Below are 12,391 nucleotides of genomic sequence, written 5' to 3' on the forward strand. Positions count from 1 at the left end.
GGTTTGATATTAGTCTACACAGAACCAAAGAGAAGATTTGTAAACTAAATGATATGTCTATAGGAAATATACAGACTAAAGCTTTGAGAGATGAAAGAATGGAAAATACAGAAAGAATTGAAAGAACAATGGAATATAGTAAGTTCAACATACAATTGAAAATCTGAGATCTTGGGAGAGCAAAGTGAGAATGTAATAGAAGTAATACTTCAAGAATTATTAGCTAAGAATTTTCCCAAACTTAAGAAAGCTGTCAAGCTACAAATTGAAGAAATGCTGTGAACCCCAAGCTGAAAAAATACAAAAAAAACTCTACCCAGTAAAAGTTTTGAAAAGCAAAGTCATAAAGGTATTTCTAAAGGAAGCCAGAGAAGAAAATGTACTAACTTCAATCTAAGTTTAAATCAAAGAAATTATTTCTCAAGTAAAACAATAGAAGGCAGAAAACAACAGACTATTGTCAACATGCTGAAAGAAAATAACTGCCAGCCTAGAATTCTATTCCCAAAGGAAGAACCCTTCAGAAATGAAGGTAAAATAAAGCCATCTTTAGACAAAAACTGAGAGAATTTGTTATCAGCAGACCTTTACTAAAGGAAATAGAAAAGTGTCTTCGGAATGGAAAAGAAATTGTCCCAGGTGGAAGCTTGAAGATACATGTATTAGTTAGGGTTCTCTAGAGAAACAGAATCAACAAGGAACACTTGCAAATATAAAGTTTATAAAAGTGTCTCACGTGACCGCGGGAATGCAGAGTCCAAAATCCAGAGTAGGCTGTGAAGCCGACGATTCCGATGAAGGGTCTGGACAAATTCCACAGGAGCGTCTGACTAGCTGAAACAGGAAGAGCCTGTCTCTTCTGAATCCTCCTTATAAGGCTTTCAGTGATTAGATTAAGCATCACTCATTGCAGAAGACATGCCCCTTTGGCTGATTACAAATGGAATCAGCTGTGAATGCAGCTGACATGATCATGATTTAATTCTATAAAATGTCCTCATCGCAACAGACAGGCCAGCACTTGCCCAACGAATTGGTGCCCAACCACCAATTGGCCAAGTTGACCCATGAACCTGACCATGACAGTCCACCCCTTGTCAACTTGGCAACTATACATACCACCTTAAACCATACCTAATTTCTAAATAAAAAACAATAAAACAAACTTTTTTTTCTTTCACCTAACAATACTCAACTGTCCTGCATATAACTGGAAACACATTAAATCTCTCCAGAATAGGGTGCAAATCCTTGGGTAATATTCATTTTTAAACTTGATATCTTACAACTTAAATTGTAACATTTAAATTGGAACAAAACAGCATTATAGTCCTCGTTTCTGTAACTGATCACGTGGTTGAAGTTCATATTTATCACTACCTTCTTCCACTACCCATTCCATGTTCCCTTTACCCTCAGCATGCACTTCACCTGGCCATGGTTCTTTGCCTGGTGGGGTGACCCAAACCTTCATTCTTGAAGTTTCAGAGCCATTGGTAGTCCTGCCTGGATTACACTGCTGCAGTTTTCCATTGATTTTAATCACAGGGCATGGTAGTACTAAAAGATGCCCTAGGGGATCTCCTATATTCCAAGAAAACTCTTCTTTACTTCCATTATGTAGCCATTTACTTCCTACTTCCTCCTGATAGTTAGGGCCAGTTACCTCAGACAGTAATGTAATCCCTTTCTGGCTTGTTGATCCAGTGGCATAAGTAGCCCAAAGTGACCAGGCGGCAGTCTTAACTTCTGGTTCAGTGGAATCGTTGTTTCTCCTGGAGGAAGCACTCCCCGTTTTGGAACTAAAACCTGTAGACCAGCAGAGCTCAGGGTTGCAGGGACAGGAAGTAAAATTTTCTTAGTGGATTACTAGGAGTAATAATGAGTGAGACCATTCCCATGTCCACCCCTTGGTTCCTGGACCCATGGATCCTGGCTATGGGAGAAACAGCACCATACAGCGAATGCTGATTCAGAGCATATACAGCTTCCCGGAGAACATTACCTCAGCCTTTCAAGGTATTGCCACCTAGTTGGCACCGTAATTGAGTTTTCAAAAGGCCACTCCACCATTCTATCAATCCAGCTGCTTCTGGATGATGGAGAACATGGTAAGACCAGAGAATTCCATGAGCATGTGCCCATTCCCGCACTTCATTTGCTGTGAAGTGTGTTCCTTGATCAGAACCAATGCTATGTGGAATACCATGACAATGGATAAGGCATTCTATAAGTCCACGGATGGTAGTTTTGGCAGAAGCATTGCGTGCAGGGAAAGCAAACCCATATCCAGAGTATGTGTCTATTCCAGTTAGAACAAATCGCCGCCCCTTCCATGAGGGGAATGGTCCAATGTAATCAACCTGCCACTATGTAGCTGGTTGGTCACTTCGGGGAATGGTGCCATATTGGGGGCTGAGTGTGGGTCTCTGCTGCTGGCAGATTGGCCACTCAGTAGAGATATGGATCAGCTGTGGATGCAGCTGACATGATCATGATTTAATTCGATGAAATGTCCTCATTGTAACAGACAAGCTGGCACTTGCCCAACCACCAGTTGGCCAAGTTGACACATGAACCTGACCATGACAACATGGGAAGAAATGTAGACTGATGATAAATAGATACTGTGAGTAGATCTTAACATGGACTGTTTAAAACTGTAATAATTTCTTTTGGGAATGAAATATATGTAAAATTAAAATATACAATAATGTTCGCATATAAGTTAAATTAGCTTCCAAGGTGACACCCAAGTGATCACCACCTCCTTGTATCTGTGTCCTTACAACTGTCTTCTTGTATGTCCAGCAGCTTATAGCAGAAGTCATGGTAGATCACTTCCTAGGTTAGGTTATAAAAGACACTGGCTTCTATCTTGAATGCAAACGTATGTTTGATCTCTCCCTTTCTCACTTCTCAACCTGGGAGAATCCACCTGTATGAGGTGAGGATACTCAGGCAGCCTGTGGAGAGACTCACATAGTAAGGAACTGAAATCTCCAGTCACTCATCAGAGAGGAACAGAGTCCTGCCAATAGTCATCTAATTGAGCTGGAAATAGATCTTCCAGGACCATTGGAAACTCCAGATGACTGGAGCCACAGCTCACAGCTTGACAGTAACTTCATAAAAGAAACTGAGCTAAAACAACCCAGCCAAGCTGCTCTCAGATTCCTGACCCTCAGAAACTATGAGATAATGTTCATTGTTGTAGTAATAGATAACTAACATTGATTTTTGATATCTCAAAGGTACGACAGAATACTGTTGTGAAAAATTTTAAATGTGATGGTAGTTTTGGAACTGGCATTGAGTAGAAGCTGTAAGAACTTTAAGAAGAGTTAACCTAAGTTTAGTGTGCCTGGGGCAAACTATTAGTAGAATTTTAGACTTTGAGGAGGCTGCCAGTGAAAACTGAAAGGAAAATCTTATCAGAAACTGGAGGAAAATGATCTTTGTTAAGTAATGTCAGAAAATTTAGCATCATGTTGCCTTTGGTAAACTGGAGAGTAAAAATATATATATCTAATGAATTGGGTGATCTAGCTGCGGAAATTTCTGCCACAGTGTTGAAGGTACTGTCTGTGTGCTTCTTGGTGTGTATATTCAGATGTGAGAGTCCTGCTGTGTGTACACTCAGATGTGAAAGGAGAGAGATAAACTAAAGCAAGGTCTTCTAAATAAAAAGGGGTCAAGACTTCATAGATGTGAAGATCCCTAGCTTTGCCAGATGGCAAACAATGCCAAAACTAAGAAATGACTTCCTAGCAAAGATCAAACCAAGTCACCCTTGGAAAAACATGGTCTAAATTTGAAGCCAAAGTTGTGACTTCTTATCCTTTGTTAAGATCTTAGAAAGATTAAAAAAAAAAAAAAAAAAAGGTGGTGCCTCACAGTGCTCTTTAGTCAGGTCCTCTAAAGAATTTCAAGGAGACCCTCATAGATACCCTCAGTCAAACAGGCTTCTGAGAAGTTAAAGGGCATTGTCCCTCAACCTTCTCAGCCTAAACCCAAGGTAGAGAAGAGTTATCTAGAGGATATTTTGGTGTGTCTTTTTTTCTTTTGTCCTTTTTTCTAATGGAATGAATCCAGTTAGGTCCTTAGGAAACCCAGAATGTTTTGAAGAGAATTATTTCACCAGAACCACTGTGGCTTGGAGTGAAAAGGACAGAGACAATAGAAAATGAAAAAATCCTAACTGTTGCCATCCCCACCCTCAACCAGCAGAAATCAGGCTGAAAACTTAGTGGCAAACGTATGCTAACTTTCATGAAAAAGGAAGGGTGAGCAGAGCCAAGCATTATTTTCAGGCAAAAGTACAACTTGAGTATCCTAATCAGGGAACTTCCAACATTTACCCAGGTGGATTTCAGAATTGCTATGGATCATTGACTCCTTTATGCCTCCCATTCCCCTTTTTAATAGAAATGGCTAAAAGCTTATCTTACGCACACCCCACTATTGTATATTGGTTGGGGCAGGACAGAACTGGCGACAAAAAACTTCTCATAATTCATAGGTCTGTAGGTTAAGAGAAACCATGCTCAAGTAGCCTAAAGCCCTGCACCCAAGGATCTTCATTTGTACCCAAATATGATACAGATAAAAATATTTTGAACTTCAAATAGATGCTTTAATGAGATGATACTTGTGGGTGCCTTTGGATGGAGTGAATTTATTTTCTGTAGCAGGGTATAAATCATTGGGAGCCAGAGGGTAGTCTTTGGTAGCCAGCCTCCAAGATGGCTCCCAGTGATCACTGTCTCCTAGTATTCATACCCTTGTGTAATCTCCTTTCCCATTGTACCAGAAATGATCTGTGCAACCTGTAGAATATGGCAAAAGTGTTGGTAAGTCACTTCTGAGATTAGTTATAAGAGATGCTGGGGCTTCCGTTTGGGGAATGCTCTTTTGTGCACAAGCGCTCTCCCTCTCCCTCTGCTTTCCCTCCCCTCTCTGATCCCTCACTGTGAAGGAAGCCAGCTGTTGCTTTGCATGCAGTCTATGGGAGGCTCACATGATGAGGAACTGGAATCTGCAACAATAGACAGAAAAGAACTAAGGCCTGCCAACAACCACATGAGTGAATTTGGAAGCTCAAGATTTGAACATTGTGATTAAACACCATGACCTAATTGACATATGTGTTGTACTCATCCAGTGCAGAATACAAATGCTTTTTAAATGAAATTTTTACTAAAAATTGACCATATTGTAGGTCATCTAGCAAATTCCAGTATGTTTCGAATGACAAGTTATTCAGACAATATGTATTGTCCCATTGGGAACAGAATATATTCTCCATCAATGTCCCTATGGAATTAAGCTAGAAATCAGTAACCAAAGATAGCTAGCTTATCCCCTGTCTACCTAAAAACAATATACTTCTAAGTAATTCTTGGGGTCAAAGAAATAAAAAAAAATTAGAAATATTTTAAATGGAAGGAAATGAAAATATGATATATCAAAAGAAAAGCTAATGCCATTCATAGAGGGACTCATATAGTGTAAATGCATATATGGAAAAGAGGAAAGGCTGTTGTCTTAAGAAGGTAAAAGGCTAAAGGGAAATTAAACCTAAAAAAGAAGGTATAACATTAATACCTTAATGTTATAGTAGACTTTAATAGACATTAATAAAATGTAAATAAACTTATACTAAATCAACAAAGCCTAAAGGTAACTCATAAAGTACAGTGAAATCAGATCAGTAAAATAAAGATCAGTCCTGGCAGGACTGATCAAGAATAAAAAGGGTAGGCACAAAGCAGTTTTAGGAATGAAAAAGTTAACATCATTGCAGGCCTAAAGACTTTTGTAAGATAATTTTTGTGAACTTTGTGTAATAACTTGAAATTTTTTATTAAATGGACAGATTTCTAGAATACAACTTTAAAGTTGACCTAATAAGCAGAAAATCTGAATCACTCTTTATGATTACAGAAGTTGAATCATTATGTAAACCTTCACATGTAAAAACTCCAGGCCCAGGAGACTTCACCAGTACATTCTACCAAATATTTAAGGAAGAAATAAACCAATCTTACATAAACTTCCAGAGAAAAAAGGAGGAATAAGTATTGAACAATCCCTGTCAGTCTACAGATGCTTAATTCCTAAATAAAATATTAGCAAGCCAAATCTAACAGTATGTATAAAGGGCAATAAAAAATACATTGTTGATTGAACTTTGAAAATCATTTTGAAGAAAAGCAGCTTTTAAGAAACAAAACTATCTGTCATTAGAAGACATGACTATGTATGTTTAAAACTAGAAAAATAATTACTGATTAACTATTAAATAAGTTTGGCAAGGTAGCAAGAAAAAAACTGCTTTTCTACACTGAAAGTTATAAAACATTACTGAGAGAAATTAAAGAAAATCTAATGAATTAACGGTTCTAGGCCAGATAAAAGTATTTTCAGCCTTGTAGGTCATACAGTCTCTGTTGAAACTACTCAACTCAGCTGTTACAGTGTTAAAACAATGTAGGCAGTATGTCAATGAAAATGTAGCTGTGTTCCAATAAAACCTTAGTTACAAAAACAGATGGTGGGCTGGATTTACCCTACAGGCCATAATTTATCCATTCCTGATACAGGCAATAGTTACTAATGCCTGCCAGCATCAAAAAATAGGGGCAACCAGATATTATTTCCGTTTTATTTAGAATATATGTCACAATCTATAAAGTAGACTTACTAAAAATTCCAAGGAAGAAAAGATGAATGGAAATGTATAAGTTAATAGGGGCACATAAGACACATCAATTAATTGCAATGTATGGACTAGCAATTGGATCCTTATTTAGTATGTTTAAAATGAGATGGAAAATATGAACATTATATATTAGAGATCAAGGGATTTTAAATTTGTAGGGGGAAAGGGTACAGTTGTAATAATATTTAAGCCCTTGTCTTTAAGAAATATTTCCTGAAATGTTTATGGCTTAAATATCATGTATGAAATTTTTTTTCTTATGCATTAACTTCGTTGTGTTATAGTTATCTACTTATCTGTCTTTACCACTAGGTGTTCTCACTGCCACTACTTGTGTAAGGAATAAGTTATTGAGCATACATACTCAATAAATGTTTCAAAATGAATGTAGCTAGCTCCTCAAAAATAGTAGATCTGTCCACTAGGCCTAATTATCAAATTGTTTTATAGTACCAGATTTCTTTAGAAATTACTTTCATTTCTCTTTCCAGTGGGAGGTATTACTTGGAATGAACTAAAAGTTTCTGTATTACCTTTTATATAGAAATGTAAAAAGCAGAATATATATATATTTATGTTAGATTTATCAAAAGTCTTAATGGTTTTGTATAAAATGCTCTCTAATAGTCACAGCAAAAATGAGAAAATAGAGACTTCATTGTGACCATTAATTAATGAAAACATTTTTATAAAGCCGTAAGTCTTAACATTTTGACAAGGAACCTATTTCATCTTGTGCTCACTCCTTATTTATAATACTATAACAGCATTATAATTCACTTAGAGAAAAAGATTTTAATTGTCATCTATAATTCTGAAACAACTATTATTTCTGAATATTCACTTTCCAGTGTACTTCCAAATGCACATTTTAACGATTTTAATAATTAGGTAAATATAACTTTGTATCCTGTTTCTTCATGTTATATAGTCTTCACAGCCATCATTTTAAATTATTATTTTCAGTGCTATCTTTTTAATGAAGTTAGGAGATTTTATATAAGCAAGTAGTCTATATTGGAAAGCCTTAATAAGATCATAATACACTGATTCATAAATGTGCTGATTATTATTCTCCACTATAGTTTTTGTATTCATACTTTAATTGTGCATATATATGGTCCAGGCAAATAAAAATAGTTTAATGACAAACTCATATCCTTTAGAAAGAAGCAGCCTTTTTTATACAATAGTTTTGCAAGTAGTAAAGTATCCTGTAAATAAGTGCTAGTATTTTAAGTAGTAACGATGGTTTTAACAATGTAAAATACTCTTTGGAGAAAAGGAAAAGAGAAAAATTCTGAATACCAATAAGGTGTGTAATTTTGAAATAATCTTTATATTTTCTTTTCAAAAATTTTACAGTGATTTCCTGACATTTAAATCACCAATTCTTTTCAGTGGATTCTCATAATAATGTATGTTCATATAGAAAATAGATGGTTCAGTATAAATTATAATGAGGAATTTTAATTATTTTTGTATCATTTGCCTAAAGAGGAATATTGCTACTTTATTGTTTCTTTTTCCCTTTTTCTTCTCAGTAGTCATTCCATTTTCTTTTCCCCCCATTTAAATTAGGCCTACAATTAGTTTTAGCAACCTACCAGTGATTAGTAGCTATCTTAATGTTATTATTTTGAGAGTTTTACCTCAGATGTTATGTATCAAAGCAGAAATTTCCAATTGATAAGATTATTTGGTTCCGAATTTATCTACTTAAATTTAGTCACAGATAATCCTTAAAATTAAATCATGTGATATCTTCTATATTTTTAACCCTAGAGTAAAATCAGCATGAGAAATTTAAAATAAATCTCATGAGTTGTGTCATAATTTACATAGTTTATAAAATGAATTACATTAATAAACAGAAGGAGAGGTGCAGACTGTGCTACCTCTTGTAGAAATTTGAATGTAACAAATATGATTAGGACAACTATTTCGACAAAGTGTGATAAAAATTAGCATTAGATTAGACAGTAAATAGTAATTAAACTGCATTTTAACTTTTTGTGCTGAAACAGTTTCTTTACAAGTGAAAGACAAAGTCCCTTACTGAATTGATGTTAAGCTTGTGAGTGCATCTGACAGTCATTTGAAACCTCCCTTTTGCCATATTTGTCTAATGTATCACATATCAGGCCGATGACTATTTTCAGAAACAGTCTTCATGACTGAAATCCTACAGTTAACCTTTAGAAGATCAAAAGGAAATAGACTTATTTAAAAGGTGACCCTAATATATACATATTTTCTCTTTTTATATTTTATAAGTACATGTTTAACAGCTTTTTTTATCATTTGTTGCATAGTATTATTAGGTGTGCAGTTAAAGGTCAAAGCCATCTTATGCTGGAAAACTAACATATCAGTTACAGGCAGATTTGGCAGCAGTAACTTGGAGTTACTTTAAAAGATATATTTTAACATATGAGTGATATTATAGCTGTTAGTTGAAATTGTGTAAAATGAGATTTTTAAAAAAGATTTCTGCTGAAGATCAAATGCTAAAAGCTAGAAGTATGTCTGTATTTAAGCAGAGTTATATTCAAATATATATATCCATTATAATAGTCATTTTTGGTAAGCTGTCTTATCATAAGTATTGAATGTATTCATTATTCATAGTGTACCAAAGAATGTTCATAAATCAATAGACTGTCTTTCCAAACTGTCATTTAATGTTTTATGTCATAATTGTTCATATTCTATTAAATGTTAAAATTTCCAAAAATGTTTCTTGCTTTCTAATTACAACTATCTGGTACCTTTTGTTTTATGTTGACAGGTTTTAATAGCTATTGTTTTTTATTGGAGTTCTTCAGTTTTCTCCTCTCTAGAGAAACATTGCTATTGGAGAGAGTAAAATTTATTGAGATATAATGCTGATTTTTTTCTTTTTTTCTTTTTTTTTTTTTTGTAGGTGGTTGAACAGGGTATGTTTGTAAAGCACTGCAAAGTAGAAGTATATCTCACAGAATTGAAGCTCTGTGAAAATGGAAATATGAACAATGTTGTAACTCGAAGATTTAGCAAAGCTGACACAATAGGTAATGCAAAAGCCTGTCTCTCTCTTTTATAGATCATTAATATAGATGATAACCATTGTAAGCATTTATACTTAGATGTTACAAATTCCCAAGATTAGGCCCGGATTATTTTTATTTCTTCTACTTAGCAGTTTTTAGATGAGTTTAAATATTGAGGCATTTAGCTTTAAAAAAAGAGTTGTTTTAATCTGCCATTTGGAAAACATATGACATGTTTATAATGTGACTCTAAATGAGAGTAGAGCAATGGTGCTTAAATAAAAACTCAGTTAACTAACTTAAATATATATGTTTATCTGTTTAACATGGAAAATGACAGTTATTTCCTTTTTTCTCTGTTTATTGATTTCTAAATACAGTTTGAAAAGGCAGTGGGCGTAACATGATTATGACACATTGATTTTTTTTATTTTTATACTGAGGAGATTAGGGTATTATAGTCCCATATACAGTTCCGTAGATAGATTCATAGACATGGATATAGATGTATCTTTTTTCATTCTCTTTAAAGCCATGTTTGAATTTAAGATTAAGAATGTATTGAATAAAGCGGTTTTTAAAAATAAATGGTTATGAATTTAAAAATAAAATTATAGTACTTTTCATTTCAAAAAGGACAGCTCAAAACAGAAATTATAAAAGGCATTTATTTTCAAATAAAGTTGTAAAATAAAATTATTGATAATAACATTTATCTTGTTGGAAAATGAAAAGTGGACTGTGGAGGACACAGGACACTTACACAGAGTTTCTCAGTAGAGGGGGAAGGATTAGCAAATTTATGAATTATGGCATTTTATAGATTACCTTTGTTGTAACCAGCATTAAGTATACATCAATTAAAACCATTGATATCCATGAGTAAATCTGAATTCATAAATATTTTTGACTTTCAACATTTATCCACTTCACAGCAGGAAATTTTTTTTTTTTTTTGCATGGACAGGCACTGGGAATCAAACCCAGGTCTCCGGCATGGTAGGTGAGAACTCTCCCTGCTGAGCCACTGTGGCCTGCCCTGGAAAATACTTTTGATCCATATTTTTCATTCTTCATTTACCCAGTGTTTGACCAATCCTATTGTTTATACCAAATAAAATATTATGATTTTTTAAAATTTCCTCTTTTTTGAGCCTAACATTTGTAAATTTGAGATGCAATACCAAGAAACTCATGTAGTCATCTTTCTGAAGTGAATGCTTAAATTATTAGAAATTCCATGTATAAATGTCATTTTGTTATCATTATGGACAACTTTTAAAATTTCCAGATTGCGGTATATATTCAGGAAAATAAAGCATTTCTACATATTAAAAACTGAAAAATTTCAATATGATATATGGGAAATATGTTTATCATGATATTAAAACTGCACAATCAGAATCTATAAATCTGTCCACAAAGGATACTCTGTTAAAATTAATTCATGAACTAATCTCTGAAATTTTCAGCCATTTGAAATACAAATGAGATGCTACCTCTTAAAGTAGTTGATACAGTAATAATTTGTAGTTGTTTTTAGTTTTCTCTTTAACCTCATTTCAGTATGAAAATTATATGTAAACATGAAGCTATCAGAAATCTTCTTGAATTATTTTATTGAATAATATTTTAATACCTATCATATAAAGATCAGAAACTTTTTAAATTCCTGAATTCAAAATAAACTTTATAGAGTTCTCACATTAAGTACTATGTAAGAATTTGTCAAGGTAATATATAACATAAGCTCTTGCTTCAAAGTGTTTTTCATCTAGCATAGATTTTAATCTACATAGTTAAAATATACTACCTTCAAATGCTACATATATTGGATATATATCATAAAATTGTGGTATAAATTTTGTATACTTAAAACCTCTGTATTGTATTAGAGCGATGTTTTTCAAACTGAGGGTTGTAGATACTTTGTTGGTTCATTGAACAGTTTTGGATATAAAGGTAATGGAATGGAAAATATAAAAACAATATGTCGACAAATGCATATGTGTAATGGGTCACAATTTCTGTAGATCTTCGTTTTAAAAGTATGACAGTCTGTATTGTATTAGCATGAATTTTTTTCCTAAGGAAAAATAGTTGCAAATATAAAATTAATCATGTTAGGAATTTTAGTGGCTTCATGGTTATTATTCTCATGAATTAACAGTCAGTGAACATTTTCTGTGTTTTGTGCACTTTGTAGGAATTTTCCTATTTAAGCCTTAACATCCCTGTATCCACATTTTATAGATGATGAAGTCAAGGCATATAAAAATTAAGTAACCTACTTACCTTCACTCTGCTACTAAATAATAGAACCAATATTTTAACTCCATAACCAGGTCTCTTATACAGTAACTTGATTTCTTAATTGTTGCTTTATAAAATCTGTGCATGCTAAAGGAACATTCATTTAGGAGGTATTGATTGGACTGGTTTTGTTTTTCTAAAGAAAAGTGAGTTTTGAAACAAAAAATTTTGAGAAATAAGGAAAAGATGGATATATATATATTTTCCCTTTGTGGCCTAAAAAAAAACCTGATTGAAAATGACCAAAATTGCTATGTGTGTCAAATATAGATATATAAATTATATAAGCAGAATTAGGAAATATAAGTGCTTGTTTTTGGTT

General features: G+C 33.6%; 1 protein-coding gene across 12 annotated transcripts in view; it reads left to right on the forward strand.

Annotated features, from left to right (window-relative positions):
- Positions 1-12,391, forward strand: part of USP15 (ubiquitin specific peptidase 15) — a 146,100-nt gene that overhangs the window by 58,177 nt on the left and 75,532 nt on the right. For 11 of the 12 annotated variants that reach the window (XR_013155762.1, XR_013155761.1, XM_077111262.1 and 8 more), the window contains one exon: positions 9,651-9,777. Coding sequence is in view for 10 of the 12 variants with exons in the window: in XM_077111262.1 (XP_076967377.1) it covers positions 9,651-9,777 (127 nt within the window). In the remaining 2 variants the exon portion in view is untranslated. Of the gene's footprint in view, positions 1-8,527; positions 8,958-9,650; positions 9,778-12,391 lie in introns of those variants that run through there. The other variant, XM_077111263.1, reaches the window with a different exon arrangement.

This window comes from Tamandua tetradactyla, chromosome 7 (genome assembly GCF_023851605.1).
Source record: "Tamandua tetradactyla isolate mTamTet1 chromosome 7, mTamTet1.pri, whole genome shotgun sequence".
Taxonomy (NCBI): Eukaryota; Metazoa; Chordata; class Mammalia; order Pilosa; family Myrmecophagidae; genus Tamandua; species Tamandua tetradactyla.